General features: G+C 39.9%; 2 protein-coding genes across 3 annotated transcripts in view; one reads left to right on the top strand and one right to left on the bottom strand.

The window, feature by feature from the left end:
- The window catches only part of MTBP (MDM2 binding protein), a 72,238-nt gene extending 69,175 nt beyond the window's left edge, over positions 1 to 3,063 (bottom strand). For both annotated transcript variants that reach the window (XM_061123886.1, XM_061123887.1), the window contains exons 1-2: positions 2,832 to 3,063; positions 1,898 to 1,978 (exon numbers count right to left, since the gene is read on the bottom strand). In XM_061123886.1, coding sequence (XP_060979869.1) covers positions 1,898 to 1,978; positions 2,832 to 2,955 — 205 coding nt within the window. In that variant the 5' untranslated portion in view covers positions 2,956 to 3,063. The remainder of the gene's footprint in view (positions 1 to 1,897; positions 1,979 to 2,831) is intronic.
- Positions 3,064 to 3,194: 131 nt separating this feature from the next.
- MRPL13 (mitochondrial ribosomal protein L13) overlaps positions 3,195 to 26,404 on the top strand; it is a 41,766-nt gene continuing 18,556 nt past the window's right edge. Inside the window, exons 1-5 of the mRNA XM_061123888.1 lie at positions 3,195 to 3,330; positions 7,339 to 7,462; positions 11,371 to 11,464; positions 16,042 to 16,102; positions 25,493 to 25,579. Coding sequence (XP_060979871.1) covers positions 3,304 to 3,330; positions 7,339 to 7,462; positions 11,371 to 11,464; positions 16,042 to 16,102; positions 25,493 to 25,579 — 393 coding nt within the window. The 5' untranslated portion in view covers positions 3,195 to 3,303. The remainder of the gene's footprint in view (positions 3,331 to 7,338; positions 7,463 to 11,370; positions 11,465 to 16,041; positions 16,103 to 25,492; positions 25,580 to 26,404) is intronic.

Genomic DNA, 26,404 nt, shown 5'->3' with positions numbered 1-26,404 from the left:
TTCTGCTCTTCTCACACTCCAAAACAATCCCGTCGCTCCTCACGGCTCGAACTGACATCTATATATTGATGATTCCATAATCTTTCTCCAGCTGCATTCTCCTTTGGAGTTTCAGACACATGTATCCAATTTCTTTTTTTAAGCCTTTATTGTACTTAAAATTACAATACTGCAACTGTTTTATGTCTTGGTTTTTTGATCTTAGCTTCCTGACCAGGGACTGAACCCACACCCCTTGCACTGGAAGGCAAGGTCTAAACCACTGGACCACCAGGGAAGTCCCGTGTATCCACCTTTAACAAAATATTTTTACTTGGCAATGTTTCAGGCAACTCATCACACGTCCTTCACTAACCATGTCACTTTCCATCAAAATCCTGTTGTAATAGTAGTAGTACTGACTTAAACTATACCAACTTGCAAAATTAATGAGTACTACCAGGATTTGGCAAACAGGATAGGGAAGCACATAGATATTAGAAATAATTCCCCAAAGATGACAGTTGAAACTCAAGAGACAGGTTATCTGATGAAAGAAAACAGAAAGGAACAGAGTGTTCAGTCATCAGAACAAGCACACTCTCCTTGGCGTCTCCAGGAACTTCCTTCAGCTTTCAGACCTGTCCTGGCATCTCCACTCTCAGATAGAGGCCAAGACAGGGAAGGAAAAAAAGAGGGTGACTATCAAAGAAGTAACAAACGGATCTGTATAATGCCAATAGGAACCAAAGGACAAAAAATGTTTCCAAAGTAAAGGGTGATCAAAAAAGTCAAAGACTCTGAAGAACTTCAAGCAGATAAGAATGGAGAAAAGATGACAATTATGAAGTGCTTTTTTTTTTTCCATTTATTTTTATTAGTTGGAGGCTAATTACTTTACAATATTGTAGTGGTTTTTGTCATACATTGACATGAATCAGCCATGGATTTACATGTATTCCCCACCCCGATCCCCCCTCCCACCTCCCTCTCCACCCGATTCTTCTGGGTCTTCCCAGTGCACAAGGCCTGAGTACTTGTCTCATGCATCCAGCCTGGGCTGGTGATCTGTTTCACCCTAGATAATATACATGTTTTGATGCTGTTCTCTCGAAACATCCCACCCTCGCCTTCTCCCACATATGAAGTGCTTTTAAGAGAATTGGTAAGAGGTAAGAATGAAAAAAAAAAAAAAACAGTTAAGGAAATGGCTGTAAGAACATTAAAAATGTATTTGTACTCAGAACACAATCATACATCCTCCTTATAAAGCCACGTTACTCTATTTTACACGAAGCTAAAGATGGCAAGCAAATCTCATAAAGGGAACAACGCTCAAGATGAGAATATAAAACAATTTTCATAACAACTTTATGACATCTGAGCATCAGTAAATGAAGGAAAGCAATTTTCCCCTTTTGTTTTTCTTGTTTCTTTTGCTAGCTCCCGATCCCAGGGACTTGCACCCAGTCAACAAGTGCCTCTTGTTGAGTTTAAAGATAAAGAATATGATATAGTAATAGGCAAATAATGTGTATAGATACATTTTTTTTAGTCTTGTAACAATAAGTAAAGGAGTGTGCCACAAGAGACTGGAGTTTTAAATTATTGAGTCTAATATTTATGTTATTTGTGTTACATTAAATTTTTATGTAACAGAAATTGTGTTATACAAAATTTCTGTTACAGAAATATTTATATATTCTGTGTTAACTGGTAATGCATTATAGCTTTGCACTAATATTTTCCTGCAAATACGTTTAGCTAAAATATTAAATGACATTATTAATATCCCCCCCAAAAGCAAACAAAGAAAAACAACCAAATGTTTTTTGGACTCTTATGTGACCAAATTAATTAAATTTATTTCCAATACAAATGCTACGCCAGTGAAAAGAAGGGTTTATGTTGTACTTACCAGGGAAAGTACTATCTTCTGGACTAACTGAAGCACTAATGCTTCTTTTCAGGAGACGATAAAAATTTCCTGCTCTTAAGTCTGAGAAAGAAAAATCAAACTCACTCAGCTGGGTTCAAGAATTACACAACGTAGACCAATTCCAGTTTCACCACCAGAGCCTCTCCAGAACAATATACTATACATAAAAGATCTACACTCTGTTCAAATTTTAATATAATAAATATAAAGCAAGCAGAGAAAATAGGTAAAGTTCCCGGTTTGCACATGCTTGCCAGTTAACGCAAATCCAAAATCTCCCTCCCCCAAATAATTTTTAAACCGAGAAGGGAAATCCTGTTACCATACTCTGTACACAGCCACATATACTTCCTCCTCAAAACACCTCTCCATCAAAACAAACTAAATAAAACGCAACAGATTCCAGACAGGAGCGTCAAAAAGAGTGCAATCTCAAACGGTCAGAATCGTCTTACATCTGTCGCTTGGTTTTTTAACGTATTGCACGTGCGGAAAGCCTCCTCCTGTTAGGATGTAAACTCCAGGAGAGTAACAGCCCTTTCCACCGAGTTGCTTTCCGTCTGACTCGCACTTGGAACACAGGAGGCAGAACTACCTAATGAATGCATATACGTCTCAACGGCAGAAATTCCATTCCCAAGGCCCCGAGAACTTTTTAACTGTGTCTCCAAGTTCTGAGCGCGGGCACGTCGCACCCAGAACCTCAGCCCCGTTCTCCGTGCCGGTAGCATCTTCCTCAGCCCTGACAAGCCGATCTTCTGCGTGCGGGCCGATCTTCTCAGCCCTAACAGGCGACCCGAGGGAGTCACGGCTCCCCGCGGTCCCTCCGCCCAGTCCTCCCCAGAAGAACCTGCTCCCAAGAGTCCTCTCCGCCCCGCTAGCCGCTCCCGCGCTTTCTCCGCTCGGCACCTACCTGACGGCTTTCCGGGGCCCTCAACTCGCGAAGCCTCGGGCCCACGTTCCGGGCCCGCCGCCGCCGCCGCCGCCCCCGCGGCCTTTCCCTCGCCCCAGACCGCGAGGAGCAGGTACCGATCCATCTCTCAGCGCGCGCGGCCGCCTCCGTCCAAACTGCCCGCGCGCCTGAAACACTTCCGGCGCCCTCTCTTCAGCTCGGCGGGAAACAGCCCGTCCCCCATCGGTTTCCGCACCCTTTCCAGCAGGCGAGTGACTTTCGGAAATTATTCTCTCAATAACCGCATCGTGTTCTCTCTTCCTGACGGAATGGTTGTGGTGGGAAGACTGGAAGAGACGTGGGAAACGCGGAGAAGCATACAAAGGCTTGCTGGCCTAGGAACCGCCACCCGCAGCTCCGCGCGTTTCCCGCCGGGCCGTGATGCGAGGCGGCCACGGGTCCTGGCGGAAGCGCGGAGACGCCCCTCGGGAGAATGGCGGGTCTGTCCAGGGCGCCGCAGGTGAGGCGGCGCTCCCGGCGTGGCGGGCTTCCTCACTCTGGCGGGAGGCGGCCGGAGTTGGCGCCGCCGAGGCGGATGGGGAGCCAGGCCCCTAGGCCCGGAGATAAAGCATAGACGAGGGTCGCAGCTGACCACCACTTCGTATGCCACTCTCGGTGCCCCTACTTCGGTGTTTTTATTCAGCCCTTCTCTGGTCTCCCCTCACCCCGGAGCGGTGTTAGGGGGACAGTCAGGGAGCCAATAAGATGGATCTCATAGGGCACTGTAGACAGTTTGAGCAAGATAAGGGCCGCCTTGCGGGGGCGGGGGTAGGGGGTGGTTTGAGGTTTGGGCTTCACTGGTGGCTCAGCTGGTAAAGAACCCGCCTGCCAATGCGGGAGACGCGGGTTCGATCCCCGGGTTGGGAAGATCCCCTGGAGGAGGAAATGGCAACCCACTCCAGTCTTCTTGCCTGGAGAATTCCCGTGGACAGAGGAGCTTAGAGAGCTACAGTCCATGGGGCTGCAAAGAGACAGACACGACTGAGCTATTGAGCACAGTTATATATGGGCTTCCCTGGGGGCTCGGACGGTAAAGAATCCGTCTGCAATGCGGGAGACCTGGGTTTGATCCCTGGGTTGGGAAGATCCCCTGGGAAGTGTTGCGGCCTGGAGAATCCCATGGACCGTATAATCCATGGGGTCAGAGAGAGTCAGACACGACTGAGCGACTTTCACTTCGGAGGGTTTTGAACCAAGTAGTAACCTCATCTGGCTTAAGTGTTAAAAGGAGTACCAGACTGCTGAGTTAAGAAGAAATTGTTTAGAAATGGGAATTGGTGGACAGAAGCAAAGAATCTATTTGAAGGCCACCGCAATAACCCAAGCTAGACATGCCTGTGACGCGGACCAGGCCTAGTTGCTGTGTAGAGTTGGAAAGTGGTCATGTTCCATGTGAAGGTGGAACCAGTGAGATTTCCAGAAGGACTAAGTGTGACCGACAGCAACAGAAAAAAACCAAGGACTAATCCAAGGTTTTTTTGTTTCAACAACCGGAGAGACCTTCCATCAACTGAGATAGGGAAGGCTGGGACTGAAGTGGGTTTCAGAGGAAGAGCAGGGTTCGGTTTTGGATATGTTGCTGTAAGATGCCTCTTAGCCTAGCCCTGCCCCAGGTGAGATTCCGTCCTTGAACTCTTTGTTACCTGCCCCTGATGAAGGAGATACAGGAATTAAAATTAACCATTAAAAAGAATTGTAGCTGTTGGACATTGTGGCAGCATTTTAATTGCCTTATCAAGGTTTTTTTTTTCCCCCTGAGTATTGGTCTGCAATGGATTGGGGAAAAACTGGTCTTCAGATACATATAATTTTAAAAAACACTGTAGTGTATATGCCAGGTAGGCAGTTGAATACAAGTGTATAGTTCAGGGGGCTTCCCAGGTGGCTCAGTGGTAAAAAAAATCAGCGTGCTGATGCAGGAGGTGCAGGGATGGTGGGTTTGATCCCTGGGTGGGGAAGATCCCCTGGAAATGGCAACCCACTCCAGTATACTTGCCTGGAGAATCCCATGGCCAGAGAAGCCTGGCAAGATGCAGTCCATAGGGTCTCAAAGAGTTCCAGAGTTAGGAAAAGAGGTCCAAGCTGGAGATGTAAATTAGGTAATCATAAGCATGCAAATGGCCTGGATGAAGTCTTTGAGGAAGTAAGAAAAGAAAAGGGAGGAGGACCAAGAACAGTTATGGAACATCCCAGCCTTTCAGAAGCAAGAGAAAGAATCTGCATGATGGATGGATGGGGATAGACAGTGGCGTTCAACACCCAGGAGAGGGGAATGATCAACCGTATCAAAGAATTGACTGAGGGGTTTCGTAATGTGAAGGTCATGGTAACTTTGGCAATAGTGTGCTGCTGGTGGGTATGGGAAGACAAAAGCCTGGGTGGAGTAGGTTGAAGAAACCATTGTTTCGGTTGTTGTTTACTCCCTAAGTTGTGTCAACTCCTTTGCGGCTCCATAGACTGCAGCCCGCCAGGCTCCTCTGTCCATGGGATTCTCTAGGCAAGAATACTGGAGTGGATTGCCATTTCCTTCGCCAGGGGATCTTCCCAACCCAGGGATTGAACCCCTATCTCCTGCATTGGCAAGCGGATTCTTTACTGCTGAGCCACCAGGGAAGCCCTGAAGAAAGAATGAGTAGAGATAAATTTGGAGTAAAGACAACTCTTTGCAAGAGTTTACTGCAAAAAAGAGGAAAGAAATGAGGCAGTCACTGGTAAAGAATGGAGGTCAGGAGCAGCTTTTCTTGTTTTCTTAACTTTATTATGGATAATCACAATCAGATATTAAAGTAGATTATCACCCAGTTTCGGAGGGCTCACAGTCAGTATCATTTAATCTGTACCTCATTCACTTCTTATTTCATCAGTAAATGTTTTCAACATGTGCTTTATAAGATAAAGATTTTTTTTAAATCCCATTACCATTTATCAAAGCTAAATGAAAATTTCATAGTGATTCCTTAATATCAATATTCAGTATATGTTCACATTTCCAATTTTCTCACATACATATTATATAAATATTAATACAGAATATTTTTATGGTTTTTTTCTTTGGAATGGGATCCAAAGTATAGTGAGTTGCTGAGTTTTTTTTTTTTAAGTCTCTTAATAATGGGTTCCTATCCTATTTTTTTTCTTTGCAATTTATTGAAGAAACAAGATTGTCCTGCAGACAATTGAATTTTTTTTTTTTTTAGTTCATATGCTGAGAGAGATATGGAAAGTATGTGGGCTAGAAGCTCTCCTTATTTGCAAAGAAAAGGGTCATCTGTGTAAAAAAGGGAATTTACAAAAAGTTACTGAAACTGATAAATGCAAGGTTGCAGTATATAAGACCAAAATATAAAAAGGAAGTGTATTTCTGTATACTAGCAACAATCAGAAATTTAAATTAAAAATGCAATACCCTTTACAGGGGCATCAAAACATGAAATAGAGATAAACCTGACAAGATATACAAGGGGAATGGGAATGGAGACTAGAAAAATGAGAACAGGAAAACACAGATGGGTAAGCAGTTGTACTGATTTGAGGTTTGTGATGGTTAAATTTAAGATAAAACCAGCCAGCCTAGTTGTATCAATATTTTTTCCAACATTGTTTGGCAGCTTGTGTATATCCATAGACAAAGGATCTGATCAAGATCTTTCTGGCCTGAAATTTTCCTAGAGTTTGAAGGCAGTGTCAGACACTGCAGAAACACTGTGGCAGCCTCAGATGTCTGTCTAAGGCAGTTTTTGAAATTTAAGTTTATTCAGTATCATCTATCTGTACTTTTCAAGCTTCCTTTCTGCTAGTTCCCTGGTGGCTCAAATGGTAAAGAACGGGCCGGCAATTCAGGAGACCTGGCTTCAGTCCCTGGGTGGGAAAGATTCTCTGGAGAAGGGAATGGCTACCTACTCCAGTATTCTTGCCTGGAGAATCCCATGGACAGAGGAGCCTGGTGGGCTACAGCCCACGGGATCGCAAAGAGTCAGACACAACAGCGACGAACACTTTTTCAAACTTTCTTTCACTAGGGTTAAACTCCTGAATAGTCATCAGTTTCTAACTGGCCACTCTTCTCTCAGTGTAACGCATCTTCTGATCTCCAGGTATTTTTGAAGACGTTCAGAAACAACTTCTGCTTTCATTAAGAGCTTCTCAGTATCCCTCCAGTCTATTGTACGTGGTACGAAAAATACAAAATGTAAAAGGAAATAATATCTTTGAAAAGTTTTTAATAAAGCATAATCCATACTGCTAATAGAAAAGCAGGCAGGAAGAATAACTGCATTAATCTCCACAGAAGAATGAGGAAAGATTCCCTTTTCCAGAAATAGAAAATGAAAAAAGTTATCTAACGATGGGATTTTTTTCATAGTAATTATTGACATTAACTGTGGATTATGTGCAATGGTATATAATAACAAACTCAGGTGTTCCCCTTTATTGAGAATTTTCTTTGTTTCTTCTTCCGTCTCTTAAGCAATGGGCCACTTTTGCCCGAGTTTGGTATCTCTTAGATGGGAAAATGCAGCCCCCTGGAAAGCTTGCTGCCCTGGCATCGGTTAGACTTCAAGGATTGCATAAGCCTGTGTACCATCAACTGAGTGAGTATCATTTTAGACCTGTCGGTAAATGCAGTTTTCATGTGAGGATAGAATTTTGAAGATGTTGACTGGACTGCTGCAAGGATCTCTTTTTTTTTTTTTCCCCTTGAAGATCCCTTATTCCATCTTTGCCGAACTCCTGTTGGGGCACTAAAATGAATTTTGCTTCTTCATAGCAAAACTGCATAGACCATTTCGCCTGAAACAGCCCCATTTTATGCCATTGTCCCAGCAAAATTATCAGTAGCTCTTCCTTTCACTCTCAGAAATGTCCTGACTTGGACTTGAAACGCTCACTCTTCGGCATGTCTCTTCATGTGGCAACATGCGTTTCAATAGAGAGCTTTTGAAAATACACAGATAAGCTTGCCCTCTCTTGGAAAGACTATTTCCTTCAGAGAGATATATAGAGCTAACTAGGTATGGAAAGTTATTTTTCACTATTTTGAGTTAATAAATTTGCTTTTCCATATCCTTTTTTCAAAACAAATGGTTGCTTTCGTACTGAAAGCCTTCCACTTAGCCCAGGAAGTTTTGATTGACTTCATTTTCCTAGGCACTCCCTGTCCACCCTGCAAGGCCCGAGTATCAGTTCTTACCCTTCATCTTGCTTGGCCTGTCAACAATGCTTTTTGCAACTGGTCAGAGTTTTAACTTTGTTTTGAAATATGAAATATACAAAGATGTGTATAGATAGATAGGGATGTATTCATCTATCCGTATATAAATATAATATTTTTTAAAAAATTAATAATAGTAATGATGAAATAAATATCCATTCACTCAGCACTTCGGTAGTTTACCTCCTTTTTTGTTTCTTACACACAACATTGCTATCAATATTCTTGTACCATTTTTCCAGGGCACATGTGGAAGAGTTTCTCTGAAGTCTGTCTGTAGAACAGGAATTACTGGGTTCAGAGATACAAAGGAACCTAGTCAGTCTTTATATGCAGATGTTTTCATTATTCCTCATCTGAGTAACATTCTACTTTGGTAGCTGGGAAGTGCTCTGTGGTTTTAATTTGCATTTTCCTAATTGCACGTGGAGTTCAGTATCTTTTCATTTATATATTGGCCTTTTTGTCATTTCCCATTCTGTGAAATGTCTGCATTTCTTCCCTTTTTTCCACTGGTTTATTAGTCTTTTACTTTTTTTCTAACTTGTCGTATAAAAATTTTCACAATTTCAGAAAAGGTCAAAATAGTACAGTGAATTTCTCTATATCCACCTAGGTTACACAGTATTTTACCATGTTGTTTTTACTCAATCATTTGAAAGTAAATGACTGATAATCAGTATATCTCCCCCTAAATACTTCAGTGTATGTCTCCTAAGAATAAAGATATTCTCCAGTGTAACCTAAATGTCATTATCACTCCTAAATACTAACTTTTATAGCCCTTCCTGTACATATGGCCATCATTTGTAATATTGTTTTTCCGGGAAACTGTATGTCAGTTTTTAAGTAAACATGTTTATAATGTTTATAAGCACATAAAACATACATAATAAATGCTTGTTAAACCAATAAATGTTAGAAAAACACTTAAAACAACATATTTGTAAATTGAAAACTGCTTGCAGTTTAAGTTTTTTGTGTTTTTTTTTTTTTGCAATGTAAGTTCTGATTTTAGTGACATCTTAGGGACATGAAAAGTCCAAACTTCTGTCGATAAAAGTCGAATATTAAATACAGTGAAACAAAAATACAATTTAGTCTTTAAAAAGTAAATTTCTAATTTCCTGGAAAAGCTATCCTCCATTCCTAGGAAAGGACGGCCTGCCAGAAAGTCTCATCTATTCTGGCAGAATGTTTGCTGTGCAGTACGTGAGGAGTGCTTTTGCAGTGATGACTTACATGTAAGGAAGCAGAACTTTAAATCAGTGGATGGTTAGTGCTGTATTTGAAAAAGAATTATGTGGCTACTGCTGATTCCATCTTCTCCCAAGTTTTGTGAAAGGAGCACGTTCTTCTAATTCCATGGCATTTCCATCTTGACCCAAACCACAGTTTGCAAAAGAAAAAAAATAACCATATAAATGGAAAGTTGGCTTGCCACAGCATCTCACCAAGCCCAGTGGGCCTCTGTATGTTCAGATATGTGAGTATACAATCTTTGAACCACTTTACACGCACTGCCTTCTAATTAGAGCTCCCCTCCTGAGCTGGGGACGCAGAGCTTTCCCAACAGTTTATTTCTCACTGATGAATGAAAAGGAAGGGCCCTTGGTGATTTCTGGATTATGACTTACTCTTCATGAGAACGCCATTCTTTTCATTGTCCACGAGTTAATCAGTTGAGGAAGACTATAAGCATTTAAAAGAAGCAGAGGGAAACCTTTCTTCAGCATTATCTGAAGTTATCAGATCATCTTAAAATATTTCTGGTGCATGTGGAATGAAATCAAATAAAAGTTTCACACAGTTCTTAAAAGTTAAATTGTGAATGTTAGCAATTCAAACACAATTCAACTAATCTAATCTCTAGTATTCTGTTTTGCATTATTTATTTAAATCTTTTAAGAATTTGTTAGGGAAAAAAAAGTTTAAAATGCTCTTCTTAAAGTTACCCAACTAAAGTATTTTTCTTTCTTACTATTGAGTTGAGTCTGTCTGTTTGAGGTGTTAACAATGTCATTTAAATTTCACAGTGTTAATCACACATTTGTTCTTCAGCTCACTCCTAGAACATCGTCATACAGAGCACTGAAGGTTTTCGCTCACGGTTATATCTAGAATACTTGCCTTTTTTAGAAGTGAATATTTACGTGCCAGCAGTAGACTGAGACAACACCCCTTGTTCCTATCACCATGTCTTTATACTCAGTGGATTTTGTGGTAACTTCCATGATCATCTGTCACATTAGCCATGCGGAAGTTCAGGGATACTAAAAGAAGAAAAAAAAATTGAAGTAGGCATTTGGATGTTTGTGCATCAGGCTGGAAACAAGCATAAATACCAAAGCCAAACTTCTGTTATTTATCACTGATTTGGAACGGCTGTTTTTCAGACATTTCTCAAATCAAATCCTGTAAGAAGATCAGATATAAAAGCAGTGCTCTATGTCATGAAGGAGGGAGAAGACTGTGGATCCATGATGAGACCTTAGATTTCCTGACATAAATCTTTGAGTTTTCCCCTTGATTGAATTAGTTTGAATTTTATTTGGCCATTTAACTTAGCCCATTATTATAAAAAGAAATCAAATAAGGTTAGAAATCTAAGGTGATAAATTTTTGTAAATAAACTCAATTCCTATTTCTGAAAACTGTTTACCAAACTTTATTTTTTTTCCAGTTTGAAAGATATTTAACTAGTTAAATGTGATTGGAAAAAACCTTGGGTTAGTAGTTAAGCATGAGAGCATAATACTCTATTCTCTGAATTTGAAATGAGTAACAATTGTGATGTTTTACATTTGTTTCCAATTTACCTATTCGTAAAACATACCTTTTTTCATCTTTATGCATATTGTTTTCATTTTCTCTTTTATTTTTAAGGGGAAATTTTATTAGATAGTTAAAAGTAGTGAAGTGTAATTGTTATTAAAGTGTAATTATTACATTTTAACGAAGTGTAATCATTAACGGTCAAAGACAATAAAAGTAACAGTAGTTTGCCTTTCAAAGGCCTATTGTTATTGGCGTCATTCCGGAATTCTCTTTTACCTTCCAGTGTTGAGATTTTCCAAATGTCTAGCCAACTCCTCTATGCTTAGATGTTATGTAAAAGAAAAACATCAGTCTGTTCAAGGATTTTGATGTTGCACTGACATGCTTTATATTCACTGATGTGTTCTTTGGACTTTGGAAAGCTTTGTAAATAACCAAGCACACTTTTTCTTAAAGTCAAGATTTTTCAACCAAAATCCTTTTTTTCTTTCTTTGTTCTTTTAAATCCAGGTGACTGTGGGGATCATGTTGTCATCGTGAACACAAGGCACATTGCATTTTCTGGAAACAAATGGGAGCAAAAAGTATACTCCTCACATACTGGGTAAGATAATGCTTTTGTCAGGGAAGATAGGCAGTGGAAATGTATTACTTTAATATTATTGATTATATTTCAAAGAAATTTAAGGAACTTCCCTGGTGGTCCAGTGGTTAAGACTGCACTTCCACTGCAGGGGCACGGGTTCAATAGGCGGTTGGGGAACTAAGATCTCGCGTGGCACAACCAAAAAATAAAAATAAATAATATTGAAAGAAAAGGAAACTTAAGAAAACACCGATTTTGTTCGTGATGCATGTGTGATTTACTCAATTAGAAAACCACAAAACTGTACCAGATCCTTGTAATTGCCCGAGGCTATTGGTTTTTCCTGAGAGTACTTGTCATGTTAACCTCGGTGATCTAGATTTCTCTCATTGTTTAGTCAGTCTTCTCATTTCTTTCTGCTTCCTCTGATTCCTCTTACTGCTGTTTCCGGAAGTGTCTTGAACGTCTAAAATGCACGAGAGGTTGAAAGAACAGTGAGGAGAATCCCCAGTTGGAAAGACACCTTTATACCTGCCCACAGCATCCCTGTCAGATTACAGGTCTGCCTGTCTTTGAGCAGTAGCAGTCTCCTAGCTCCTGAGGCAACCCATTCATTTTGCCTTTGACATGGTCTAAGTTTTGGAAAGATCTCAGTGCTGTTAAGTCATCAACTGTCTTTCTTCAGCTTTCATAACGGCCTTTTGTTGCTGTTGTCAGTCGCTCAGTCGTGTCCGACTCTTTGCAACCCCATGGACTGCAGCACGCAGGGCCCCCCCATCCTTCACCGTCTCCTGGAGCTTGCTCAAACTCAAGTCCACTGAGTTGGTGATGCCATCCAGCCATCTCGTCCTCTGTCCTCCTTTTTTGGACAGTGTATCTTCCACATGACCTCCTTCAAGTAATTGTGAGACAGTGATCAGCACGTACTCACTGATTTGTCTTTCCTCTAGACTAAACACCTGTAGTTCGTGCGAAGTTCTTTATGTGACTTCCTTCAAATATGTCCGTTATATCCTGCTCACCGTTCTCTGGGTGCCGTCATTACTTGTCAATATCTTAACTAAGTAACACTCCCCTGGCTCTGTCCTGATGGTTTTCTGGTGTAATGTGACTCCTCCATCTTCCAGTTATTCAGTCTTCTGTCGCAGTAGAGTGCTTCTTCAACGCTGTATCACTGTGTGCTGCACTGAGGTTACTCTCAGCTAAAAGTCTTTAGGTCTTTTTCAGCCTTGTATCCTCCTGCCTGTGTGTTTCAGTTGCATTTTAATCTAGCTGTAGTACCCTAAGTTTACTCCATGTTAAATTTTATCTCCAGCCTTTGAAGATCTTTTGAGATCTGGATTATTTCAGGTAATGTGTTAGTTAAGCCCTCAGTTTCAGGTCATGTACAAATTTTATTAAGCATAATTTCTTCAATATCATGCAAGATACAGTTAGAAATATTGACCTTTCATTCTTGATCAAAATTATTTTATTTCCAAGTGCACCTTCGTCTTAGACAAGCCAACTTTGAGGTTCCCGTCTGTTTCTTTTTGTCTTTTGCCCAAGTAGGTCTTCAGTTCAGTTCAGTCGCTCAGTCGTGTCCAACTCTGTGACCCCATGAATCGCAGCACACCAGGCCTCCCTGTTCATCACCAACTCCCGGAGCTTACTCAAATTTATGTCCATCGAGTCAGTGATGCCATCCAGCCATCTTATCCTCTGTCGTCCCCTTCTCCTCCTGCCCTCAATCCCTCCCAGCATCAGGGTCTTTTCCAATGAGTCGGCTCTCCGCATGAGGTGGCCAGAGTACTGGAGTTTCAGCTTCAGCATCAGTCCTTCCAATGAACACCCAGGACTGATCTCCTTTAGGATGGACTGGTGGGATCTCCTTGCAGTCCAAGGGACTCTCAAGAGTCTTCTCCAGCACCACAGTTCAAAAGCATCAATTCTTCAGTGCTCAGCTTTCTTCACAGTCCAACTCTCACATCCATACATGACCACTGGACAAACCATAGCCTTGACCAGACGGTGTTGGCAAAGTAATGTCTCTGCTTTTTAATATGCTGTCTAGGTTGGTCATAACTTTCCTTCCAAGGAGTAAGCGTCTTCTAATTTCATGGCTGCAATCACCATCTGCAGTGATTTTGGAGCCCAAAAAATTAAAGTCAGCCAGTGTTTCCACTGTCTCCCCATCTATTTCCCATGAGGTGATGGGACCGGATGCCATGATCTCAGTTTTCTGAATGTTGAGCTTTAAGCCAGCTGTCTCCCTCTCCTCCTCCACTTTGATCAGGAGGCTCTTTAGCTCCCCCTCACTCTGCGTGAGGGCGGTCCATCTGCGCCTCCGAGGCCGTGACGTCTCCCGCGATCCTGGAGAATCACTCCTGCTTGTTAGCGGCCTTTGTCCTTTCCTATGCTTACACGCCTTCATGAAATCTTTATCGAACAAAAATTAATTCACATTCATTTTTAGTCATTTTTACTTTTGGCAAAGTAAAATATATGTAAAACAAGTTTTATAAAATTTAGAGGCAATTGGGAAAGAAATAGGAAAATGAAAGATAACCATGTGATAAAAGCAAAAAGTATTTTCTTCCCAGAGAGGACGAATAGAGGACAGTTATTTCTTGTTCTGAGGGTGAAGCTCCATGAAACAAATGAAAGAGTATCATTTGGAAAATTATCCATTTTTCTCAGCATACTTCTAAATTTGCTTTCTTAAATTTTATTCCTAAAACGTGGTTCTTTAAAATGTTTTTAAGTGTTGAAAGAAACCTACAAAAGGAATCATATTTAGATAATTTTAAATTTCCTTTGCAGAGTCCACTGTCTTTACATTTTCTTTTTCCCTTCCTTGAAAATCATCTAGGCTTTTATTCATCCATTCAGTGTAATAATAAAGTCTTACATCTGTATGTTGCTTTTGTTTTAAATTTCTTAAGCACTGTCACAAACACTTTCTTACTCAACTCTCATAAAATCTTGAGAGGTAGATGGGGCAGATACTAGCATTTTCCTTACCTGAGGAAACCCATAAATAAAGAGATGAAATGAGTTTCCTCATATTATACTGGTTGCTGCTGGCAAAACCTTGATTCCAGACCTGGGTCTGGGGTATTCAGGTTACTAAGATCTCCAATAACTATCCCAAATATTTTTTTAATCTCCATTTTATTTATGATTTTGATCTGAACACAATGAAATATTTTGTTACTTAGAAGCAGCACATGACTTCCTGGTAATGGGAAATAGGAGCACGACCTGTTCAGAGCATTAAGTTGCCTTCAGGACCAAGTAGTCTACCACTGTTTTCCCCAGACCTGACCCCTAGCTTACTCACTTTGCCTAATTTTTTCAGGGAATGTGAAACACATTTTGGCACTTTGTTTTGTTTTGTTTTTCTTTCATTCAGGCAGAAATAAGCAACTGTGAATGTTTGAATGAATGAGTGAATGATGAATGAACTTAAATCCCAACAGAAGTGTAGTTAGCCAGGGACTTCCATGGTGATGCAGTGGATAAGAATCTGCCTGCCAGTGCAAAGGACACAGGCTTCATCCTTGATCTGGGGAGATTCCACACACCCAGGAGCAGCTGCTGAGCCCGCACTGGGAGCCTGCTGCGGCGCTGAAGCCCGCACACCTGAAGCCGGCGCTCCGCAGCGAGAGAAACCGGTGCCGCGAGGAGCCCGCGTGCCAGAGCAGCGCGTAGCCGCCCTTTGCCGCAGCTAGACAACGCCCACATAGAGCAGTGAGGACAGTGGGCAGCCTTCCCTTCTCCAGGGCATCTTCCCAACCCAGGGGTCGAACCCCGGTCTCCTGCGTTACGGGCGGATTCTTTACTAGCTGAGCCACCAGGGAAGCCCAGTGAAGACCTAGCACAGCCAATAAATAAATTAATTAGTTACTTTAAAAAATGGTTAGCCAAGAAGTTTCTTAGATGTGGAACTTTTTATGAAATTCAGTTCAGTCGCTCAGTTGTGTCCAACTCTTCGCAATCCCATGGCTGCAGCATGCCAGGCTTCCCTGTCCATCACCACCTCCCAGAGCTTGCTCAAACTCATGTCCATAGAGTTGGTGATGCCATCCAGCCATCTCATCCTCTGTGGTCTCCTTCTCCTCCCGCATTTAATCTTTCCCAGCATCAGGGTCTTTTCCAGTGAGTTACTTCTTCGCATCAGGTGGCCAAAGTATTGGAGTTCCAGCTTCAGCATCAATCCTTCCAATGAATATTCAGGACTGATTTCCTTTAAGATTGACTGGATTTATAAAATAATGATTGCTAAATGTGACCACTTAATAGCATTTCATATAGCATAGTTACTGCTTAATTTTTAAGACATGATGAGTAGCATAGTTTCCAGAAGCAAGTATGTGTGTTAGTTGCTCAGTCGTGTCTGACTCTTTGCGACCTGTGGACTGTAGCTCATCAGGCTCCTCTGTCCATGGGATCCTCCAGGCAAGAATACTGGAGTGGGTTTCCATTTCCTCCTCCAGGAGAAACAAATGTAATTTCATAATAAAAATAGTTTTCATATTATAAGAGAATGTTCATTTCAAAGATACTGTCCCATCGCCTACTCCCAATTTTAACGTCTTTGTTTCTTTTAATAGCTACCCAGGTGGGTTTAAACAAGTAACAGCTGCTCAACTTCACCAGAAGGATCCAGTAGCAGTAAGTGTATTGTATTTTTTTATCATTATTTATCATCTGTGGAGAGACTGGTTCAGAAACTGGGTTTTCAGTCTTCCTTCTCTTCTAATGTAGCTAGCATTCAGGGTTGTGAGTTCTTCACTATAATAGTATCATACAAGTTTTGATAGGTATCAATAATATTTCATCATCCTGTATCTTTTCTAATTACTATTTAATATAGTTTGCATTTAGTTATAGAAGTTTAATGCTCTTCTTTTTAATTTCTTGACATCTGCATGATCACCTAGAATATATGATTGCTGAAAATGTTTTGGGGAGACAGATGTATGTATGTATATATGTTTATATTTTAATTATATCAAACATGCTAAGTATGTTGTTCCAATCTTATATTCTCACTATTTTTGTTATTCACTTTATTGATTATCTTAAAGGGTTATGTTAAAACTCAATTATGGATTTATTAATTTTTCCTTGTAGTTCTATCAGCTTTTTCCCTTGTATGTTTTGAAGATTTAGGGTTAAATAAATTTAAATTTGGAATTATAATCTTCCTGAAGAATTGACCAGGTGTGTACTGAATTTATCTCCAATAATGCTTTTTAACTTGTAATCTATTCTTTTTATATATTGATACCGCCAAATCAACCTTTTTTAAAATTTTGACGCCTCATATACCATTTTACAGTTTATCTTTAAACTGAGCTAGATTTTATTTTTTTAAGTGGAGGAGAACTGCTTTACAATACTGTGTTGGCTTCTGCCACGCGTCGTGAGTCAGTCATAACTGCATGTGTTCCCTCCTTGAGCCCCCCTCCCGCCCGCACCCTGCCCCCTCGGGCATCACGGAGCCCTGAGCTGGGCTCCCCGTGTGACGGCAGCTTCCCGCCAGCTGCCTGTCTCACACCTGCCAGTGCAGGAGGCGCAGGTGTGGCCCCTGGGTGGGGAAGAGCCCCTGGAGGAGGGAATGGCCACCCGCTCCAGTGTTCTTGCCTGAGAAATCCCGTGACAGGGGAGCCTGGCGGGCTGCCGTCCGTGGGCTCACAGAGAGTTGAGCCTGACTCAGCGCCTGAACAGGGGGTGTGTGTCGGCACTCCTTCCTCCGTCCGCCCCTCTCTGCTTCCCCCGCTTTGTCCACACGCTGACCTAGATGTTATTTTCTTTCTCCTCCCCTTCTTGCTTTCTTCTGGATTGACTGAGTTCGTTTATTAGAAGTCTAAATAAGATTAATCAATAGTTTCACTTTCCTCAAAGTCAAGTCAAGGCCTTTAGAAGATGTTTAATACCCCTTCTCCGTCTCAGTCTGTATGTTTTCTCTGTTCAGGATTGTTTAAAAACCCTTCCAGATGGACATTCTTGTTCCCATTTTTTAATACTGTTACTGGTTTTTTTTACGATCTTCTTTGCTTGCAGTCTTCTAACTCGGAGCAGTGCCCCCTTGAAGTACGGCTCACTGACATGCCCGTCATAACAGTCTCTTGAATGGTGAACTCCCCTTTTCTGTTTGTAACTTTATTTTTACCTTCATTCTAAAAAATACTTTCGTGTATCTACACAATTCTAGGTTAACTTTTTTTTTTTAGTTTTCTTATTTATTTTGCTTGAGGATTGGTTTCTTGTCTTCTGAAAATTTGTCAGCTCTTACATCTTTTAATATTGGTTCCCTTTATTCTCCATCCGCCCTCTCCCTTTGGAAGCTGACTGTATACATAGAAGACTGCCTCATTCCATCATGCACAGTTCTGTATCTCTCTTTTATATTGTGTGTCTTCCTCGTATTTTATGTCTCTGTGCTGGATTGTCAGGAATTTCCTTAAATCTGTGTTCTTCTTCTCTGATTATCTTTTCACCAAGGTCTAATCTGATTAGCTCTTTTATTGAGATTCTAATTTCAGTTGTTGTATTTTTTTCCTTTTCTGGAAGCTTTTACTGTTTGTTTCTTTCTCAGTTTGCGAGTCAGTTTTGATAGTCTTCTGTTCCTTTGTCATACCTTGGTTCTCTCTTACATTTCTTTAAGCATATTAAACATAATTCTTAGCATTTATATCTGACTGATATTTGTGGGTCCTTGTGGGTCTGCAGTTTATTGTTTCTGCTCAGGGTGCTAGGAAAGTACATGTACCTTGGAACTTCATCTCTGAGAGTTCTTGAGACCTATGTTAAAAATTAATTTCTTCAGAAAAGATATACTTAGCTTTTGGCTGGTGCCTGGGGATATACGTGTATACACACACACCCCAACCTAAGATCCCTTTAAGCTATACTTTCAGCTTCTGGAATTTGATCCCCGTAAAATGGGTGAATTTGGGGCCTGAAAACCTTACAAGATCAAGTTCATAGTTAGCAGTTACCTATCAAGAAAGACTTATGTTTCCCTTTCCACACTCAGCACCCTGAATACTGCCTTTCTGCTGGGCCCCAGGGGATCCAGGTGTGTGGGGGCATCTTGATCCTGCCTGCAGACCTCACATTCGCGGCCCTCTTCCCAAGCCCCGTGCTGAACGGACACCCCAGAGCAGATGCCAGCCCAGGATGCGCTTTTTCTTGTTCTTCCTATTTTTGTCCTCTAGTCAGTTCCGTCCTTTAGAAATATTTAAAAAAACAGTATTACTGACTTCATTAATGTTTGTTTATTATGTATCACTAGAGTTCTGTACTGAGAGATGTTCCAAATCCAAGTGCTCATTCTCAGTATTGATTTTAAAAGCAGAGTCTCCTGTTGCCCTTTCACAGTTTTATTTTTTTCTTCCTTAACTCTTGATAACCCAGTCTTTGAATTGTTCTCTTGGATTTGGTAGTGTTTTCCCCATTCAAAGGTGTTTTAGCTTTTTATTTAAATGAGCAAACTGTTAAGTTTTGAAGATACTCCTTTTTATTTTCCTAAAATGATGAATAAAAATAAATGTCTGTTGTCAGAATGCAACCATTTGTTTGGTATTCAGTTCAGTCGCTCAGTCGTGTCCGACTCTGCGACCCCATAGACTGCAGCATGCCAGGCTTCCCTGTCCATTACCTGTTCCTGGAGTTTACCCAGACTGATGTCCATTGAGTTGGTGATGCCATCCAGCCATCTCATCCTCTGTCGTCCCCTTCTCCTCCTACCTTCAATCTTTCCCAGCATCAGGGTCTTTTCCAATGAGTCAGTTCTTCGCATGAGGTGGCCAAAGCATTGGAGTTTCAGTTTCAGCATCAGTCAGTTCTTTCAATGAATATTCAGGACTGATTTCCTTTAGGATTGACTGGTTTGATCTCCTTGCGGTACAAGTATTGTCTAAAATTTTCTTGGTTAAAGGTAGGGGAAGAGCTATGTTTATTACTGACATAATATTTAGAAGTTCCATACTTTACTGTGTATTTTTACTTCTTTATCATTCAAATCTGTTCTATAAAAACATGCTCAAGAATTGTTTTTTTAATTTTTAGATTATCACGGATCAAATATAGTATCCTATTTTGACTTAATATGGACTGCATATAATACTAGTGAAAAGTTGTTAGGGCTGCTGCTAATATATACCATAACTTTTACAACAAATTACAGTTTTAATACTTTATATTTTTAAATGTCTTTAAAACTAGTTTCTGGTTTGTTCAGGTATGCTAAATATACACTAGGAGGCAGTACAATCCAACTTTTGATGTTAAGAATTTGGCTTCGGATAGCATTTGTAGAAATTATTTCAAACTATTTTTTATGAACAGAGATTGAAATGCATTATGAAATATTTGATGATGGCTTTAAGTCTTAATTTTGACTGTGTTTTAAAAAAAAAATGATTTCTTAAGAGGTCAGTTATTTTACCACCAATTCAAATGCTCAGTGTTTTTCGGGAACAATAAAGTACATTGATTAATACATTTGATAGTAGGTTTTAAAATATTTTTCAATATCTTTTTGTAATTACATAGCAGATCTTTAATTCTAAACTCAAGTAAATGCATTGATTTAGCCCTTTCTTCATCTGTCATACATTTCAGTTTCCTTAAGAGTCTCTGTGCTCTTGCATTTTTCTTCTAATATGGTTCCTTTCTCATATTCATTCCCTCTCCTATAGTTTATAAAGATATTTTTTGTGAAACAAATATCATATGCCCTGGGTTCAGACTCGATTAGGAAGGTCTTTAATGTTTGTTAGCCCTAGCCCGTTCTGTCTTTCTCATTTTCTGGGTTCCTCAGAGTTCACGCTTCAGTCTGTATAGCTGGAATTGCTCGATTGCATGTTCAGGAGATGTCACATTTTTTGGGGTGTGTTTGTATGTCTGTCATCTTTTTCTCTCACCTGGCAGTTTGTAACCGTTTCATACTTTTCAGCTTTCTCTAATTTAATTGTTATGTTTGCCTTTTTAAATAAGGTGTATTTTATTGTTAGTATATAGGAATGCAAGGGATTTCTGTGTGTTAATTTTATATCCTGCAACTTTACTATATTCATTGATTAGCTCTAGTAATTTTCTGGTAGAGTCTTTAGGGTTTTCTATATAGAGGATCATGTCATCTGCAAACAGTGAGAGTTTTACTTCTTCTTTTCCTATCTGGATTCCTTTTACTTCTTTTTCTGCTCTGATTGCTGTGGCCAGAACTTCCAACACTATGTTGAATAGTAGTGGTGAGAGTGGGCACCCTTGTCTTGTTCCTGATTTCAGGGGAAATGCCTTCAATTTTTCACCATTGAGGGTGATGCTTGCTGTGGGTTTGTCATATATAGCTTTTATTATGTTGAGGTATGTTCCTTCTATTCCTGCTTTTTGGAAAGTTTTAATCATAAATGAGTGTTGAATTTTGTCAAAGGCTTTCTCTGCATCTATTGAGATAATCATATGGTTTTTATCTTTCAATTTGTTAATGTGGTGTATTACATTGATTGATTTGCGGATATTAAAGAATCCTTGCATTCCTGGGATAAAGCCCACTTGGTCATGGTGTATGATTTTTTTAATATGTTGTTGGATTCTGTTTGCTAGAATTTTGTTAAGGATTTTTGCATCTATGTTCATCAGTGATATTGGCCTGTAGTTTTCTTTTTTTGTGGCATCTTTGTCTGGTTTTGGAATTAGGGTGATGGTGGCCTCATAGAATGAGTTTGGAAGCTTACCTTCTTCTGCAATTTTCTGGAAGAGTTTGAGTAAGATAGGTGTTAGCTCTTCTCTAAATTTTTGGTAGAATTCAGCTGTGAAGCCATCTGGTCCTGGGCTTTTGTTTGCTGGAAGATTTTTGATGACAGTTTCGATTTCCTTGCTTGTGATGGGTCTGTTAAGATCTTCTATTTCTTCCTGGTTCAGTTTTGGAAAGTTATACTTTTCTAAGAATTTGTCCATTTCATCCAAGTTGTCCATTTTATTGGCATAGAGCTGCTGGTAGTAGTCTCTTATGATCCTTTGTATTTCAGTGTTGTCTGTTGTGATCTCTCCATTTTCATTTCTAATTTTGTTAATTTGGTTTTTCTCTCTTTGTTTCTTAATGAGTCTTGCTAATGGTTTGTCAATTTTGTTTATTTTTTCAAAGCTTTTAGCTTTGTTGATTTTTGCTATGGTCTCTTTAGTTTCTTTTGCATTTATTTCTGCCCTGATTTTTAAGATTTCTTTCCTTCTGCTAACTCTGGGGTTCTAGACAGAGAAATTAAGGAAACAATACCATTCACCATTGCAACAAAAAGAATAAAATACTTAGGAGTATATCTACCTAAAGAAACAAAGGACCTATACATAGAAAACTATAAAACACTGATGAAAGAAATCAAAGAGGACACAAACAGATGGAGAAACATACCGTGTTCATGGATTGGAAGAATTAATATTGTCAAAATGGCTATTCTACCCAAAGCAGTCTATAGATTCAATGCAATCCCTATCAAGCTACCAACGGTATTTTTCACAGAACTAGACCAAAGAATTTCACAATTTGTATGGAAATACAAAACACCTCGAATAGCCAAAGTAATCTTGAGAAAGAAGAATGGAGCTGGAGGAATCAACCTGCCTGACTTCAGACTCTACTACAAAGCCACAGTCATCAAGACAGTATGGTACTGGCACAAAGACAGAAATATAGATCAATGGAACAGAATAGAAAGCCCAGAGATAAATCCACGAACCTATGGACACCTTATCTTTGACAAAGGAGGCAAGGATATACAATGGAAAAAAGACAACCTCTTTAACAAGTGGTGCTGGGAAAACTGGTCAACCACTTGTAAAAGAATGAAACTAGAACACTTTCTAACACCATACACAAAAATAAACTCAAAATGGATTAAAGATCTAAATGTAAGACCAGAAACTATAAAACTCCTAGAGGAGAACATAGGCAAAACACTCTCCGACATAAATCAAAGCAAGATCCTCTATGACCCACCTCCCAGAATATTGGAAATAAAAGCATAACTAAACAAATGGGACCTAATGAAACTTAAAAGCTTTTGCATTACAAAGGAAACTATAAGTAAGGTGAAAAGACAGCCCTCAGATTGGGAGAAAATAATAGCAAATGAAGAAACAGACAAAGGATTAATCTCAAAAATATACAAGCAACTCCTGAAGCTCAATTCCAGAAAAATAAATGACCCAATCAAAAAATGGGCCAAAGAACTAAACAGACATTTCTCCAAAGAAGACATACAGATGGCTAACAAACACATGAAAAGATGCTCAACATCACTCATTATTAGAGAAATGCAAATCAAAACCACAATGAGGTACCATTACACGCCAGTCAGGATGGCTGCTATCCAAAAGTCTACAAGCAATAAATGCTGGAGAGGGTGTGGAGAAAAGGGAACCCTCTTACACTGTTGGTGGGAATGCAAACTAGTACAGCCGCTATGGAAAACAGTGTGGAGATTTCTTAAAAAACTGGAAATAGAACTGCCATATGACCCAGCAATCCCACTTCTGGGCATACACACTGAGGAAACCAGATCTGAAAGAGACACGTGCACCCCAATGTCCATCGCAGCACTGTTTATAATAGCCAGGACATGGAAGCAACCTAGATGCCCATCAGCAGATGAATGGATAAGGAAGCTGTGGTACATATACACCATGGAATATTACTCAGCCATTAAAAAGAATTCATTTGAACCAGTCCTAATGAGATGGATGAAGCTGGAGCCCATTATACAGAGTGAAGTAAGCCAGAAAGATAAAGAACATTACAGCATACTGACACATGTATATGGAATTTAGAAAGGTGATAACGATAACCCTATATGCAGAACAGAAAAAGAGACACAGAAATACAGAACAGACTTTTGAACTTTGTGGGAGAATGTGAGGGTGGGATATTTCAAAAGAACAGCATGTATACTATCTATGGTGAAACAGATCACCAGCCCAGGTGGGATGCACGAGACAAGTGCTCCGGCCTGGTGCACTGGGAAGACCCAGAGGAATCGGGTGGAGAGGGAGGTGGGAGGGGGGATCGGGATTGGGAATACATGTAAATCCATGGCTAATTCGTATCAATGTATGACAAAACCCACTGGAAAAAAAAAAAATAATAATTTAAAAAATAAATAAATAAATAAATAAATAAGGTGTATTTTAAAAATACCAACTTGTTAATTCAAGTAAATAAAACTAATTTTTTAAACATGGAAACCAAATACCAAGAAACCCTGCTAATGTAATAAACTGGCTGTTAGGATGTTCAGAAGATACAATGACTTGCTAATCCAGACAGGATGCTAAGTAGTCTTAGCATTGTCACTTTCTACTAAAGACTTTTAAAACTTTAAAAATTTTAAAGACTGTTATCAGTGCTACTCAATAGAAATTTCTGCTCTGATGAAAACATTCTTTGTCTGCGCTATCAAATATAGTAACCACTAGTCACCTGTGGCAAGTTGACCACTTGAAATGCGGCTTATATAATTCAGGCACTGAATTTCTAATTGCTTTTAATTTTAACAATATAAAGTCTCTAGAATGTAAAGCCTTAACAGCACTAACATAGAAAATAGATGGGAAATATATGTGGGGTGGCGTTAGCATTTGTATATGTTGAGGTTTTGTAGTCTGATTTGATGAGAAAATAAAAGGATAAGGAAATCCTCTACAGTGCAGTCCTATTGTAACATGTACTGTCTCAGTGGGTTTAGTTTAATACATGCCAAATTATATTCTTGAAGTATGAGTGCAGATGAAAAAAAATCATTGACTCTCCAGATGTCTGTGAGTAGCTTCATGAAGCTCATGCGGGGTATCTGTACTCACTACATGCCAGGAGGCCCATGGAAATCATAGAGCACAGGGTGAGACTGTGTGACTTTCTGTTGACAAAATATACGCAGAGCCACACTCGGGACAGCAGTGAGGGTAACCTTGGACTTCCCTGGAGGTCAAGTGTTTACGAATCCGCCTGCCAATGCAGGGGACTCGGGTTTGATCGCTGGGCTGGGAAGACCCCACGTGCCGGGGGACAGCTAAGCTCGTGTGCCACACCGCTGAGCCCACGGGACCTAGAGCCCATGCTCTGCACCAGGAGAAGCCACGCACCGCAGGCAGAGAGAAGCCCCTCCTTGTCTCGGCTGGAGCGAGCTCGAGAGCAGTGAGAGAGACCCAGCACAGCCAGAGAGAGAGTTTAGACAGCAGATGAACCGTGAGGGCGGCCTTCACAGGGAGAAGAGCAATCACAGAAAGCGTGGTCTGCCCTCTTGGGAGCGGGTATGACAGGGTGACGGGGCTTGGTCTTCTTGATAAGTGACAGAGAGAAACGAGTTGTTAAGTGTGTGTGCATGTGTTACGTGTCTGTCCTGGGAGTAGGCCTACCTGGTTTGAGTTCCAGTACCATTTATTAGAGACAGGAAATTAAGGTGGGCTCTGTAGCCTCACTGAATTTGTTTCCTCCTCTGTGAAATGGAACTTAGTAACATAAACAAGATAACAAGTCTAATGCAGTGACCCCTGCACACGTGCTAAGTTTTCAGTGAATGCTCACTGTTACCGTTGTTCTAGATTTGTGACTTACAGAGTCAGCCTCATGACGGTATGGTCAGGCTTAGTTCATTCATTGGCAGTCTCCTGATCACCCACCTGGGGAAATGGGATTAAACCTCCCTAGGATGTGCTGTAATCTGTATGTAATAGATTATTTGAGCCACAAATTCTAGTATAAGCTGAGAGAATTTCTTCTTATTCCATCTAAAATCAACACATACACAGGTTTTCTTAATGTCTTCCTTTCTTTTTTTCCTTTGTCTAAATACAGATAAACAGATTTAAAAGAAGATGGTAATGTACAAAATAATAAAAGGTCTTTTTCATTGCTGCCACATATCTGCTTAGGTCTCAGTTTTGTTCCTTTCATATTCATATTGAGTCTTAGCCCACTGCTTTTCATCACTATCTCTTACTATGTTTATATTCCCATCACATGTTTCTTACTGAGTGCTCCGTGTATCTGTTTTTCAGATTGTAAAACTAGCTATTTATGGCATGCTGCCAAAAAACCTTCACAGAAGAACTCTGATGCAGAGGTTGCATCTTTTCCCAGATGAAGTAAGTAACCAAAGATCCTTTTTAAATTTTTAATTAAATATTTTCTCATTTTAAAATAGTTGTTGTATTTGTTTTCAGTAATTTTATGTCGACTTTTGAAATAGTTTTTTGCATTTTATAGTGAATACACTACAAAAACAATTGCTTCTATTTTAAATTATAAAGTGAACCATCATTGAACTAAAAATCAAAAGTCTGTAAGTTCCATATTTTCATTTTAATAGCTACTTTCTTTGGAACAAGGAACTATAATTAGAGTCCCTGTTTAATTGAGGATACTCATAGGTAATTTCATGAACTACAAAAAAGTATGAATTCACTTTACTTTTTTGTGACCTGTATAGCTTCTGTGAATCATAGATTAATAGCTTGGCTTTGATTGCTAATTATTTCCCATGCTATAACTTCAAAATACTTATTCCTACTCAGAACTTATTCAGCTTAAAAGTACTTGAAAATAAAAAGACAGGTTTGTTCATAACTGTTACACTGGTATGAGTACTTAGCTTTTCTCTCTAGTGTAATATAAACACTAGAAGTTCTATATAAAATAGTTGAGTCCAGGCTCTGGAATCAGACTGTCTGGGTTTGAATACATGTCCTACCATTTACTGACTTTCTGGCCGTTATTATCTCTGTTTTCTCATCCGGTAAATGGGTGTAGTAATTGTACCGTCATCATAAGATTGCTGTAAGAATTAGGTGAAATAACATTTTTTAGGTATTTAGACCAGGCCCTGGAACAGTAAGTACTAGTTGGTATCAATATTACGGGTTATAATTGTCCTTATAGTTCCTAGTAAAAGAATAATATAAACAGAAAAA

Source organism: Dama dama, chromosome 21 (genome assembly GCF_033118175.1).
Source record: "Dama dama isolate Ldn47 chromosome 21, ASM3311817v1, whole genome shotgun sequence".
Lineage (NCBI taxonomy): Eukaryota > Metazoa > Chordata > Mammalia > Artiodactyla > Cervidae > Dama > Dama dama.
The sequence above is the reverse complement of the archived record's forward strand: the minus strand, read 5'-3'. Positions and strand labels throughout refer to the sequence as shown.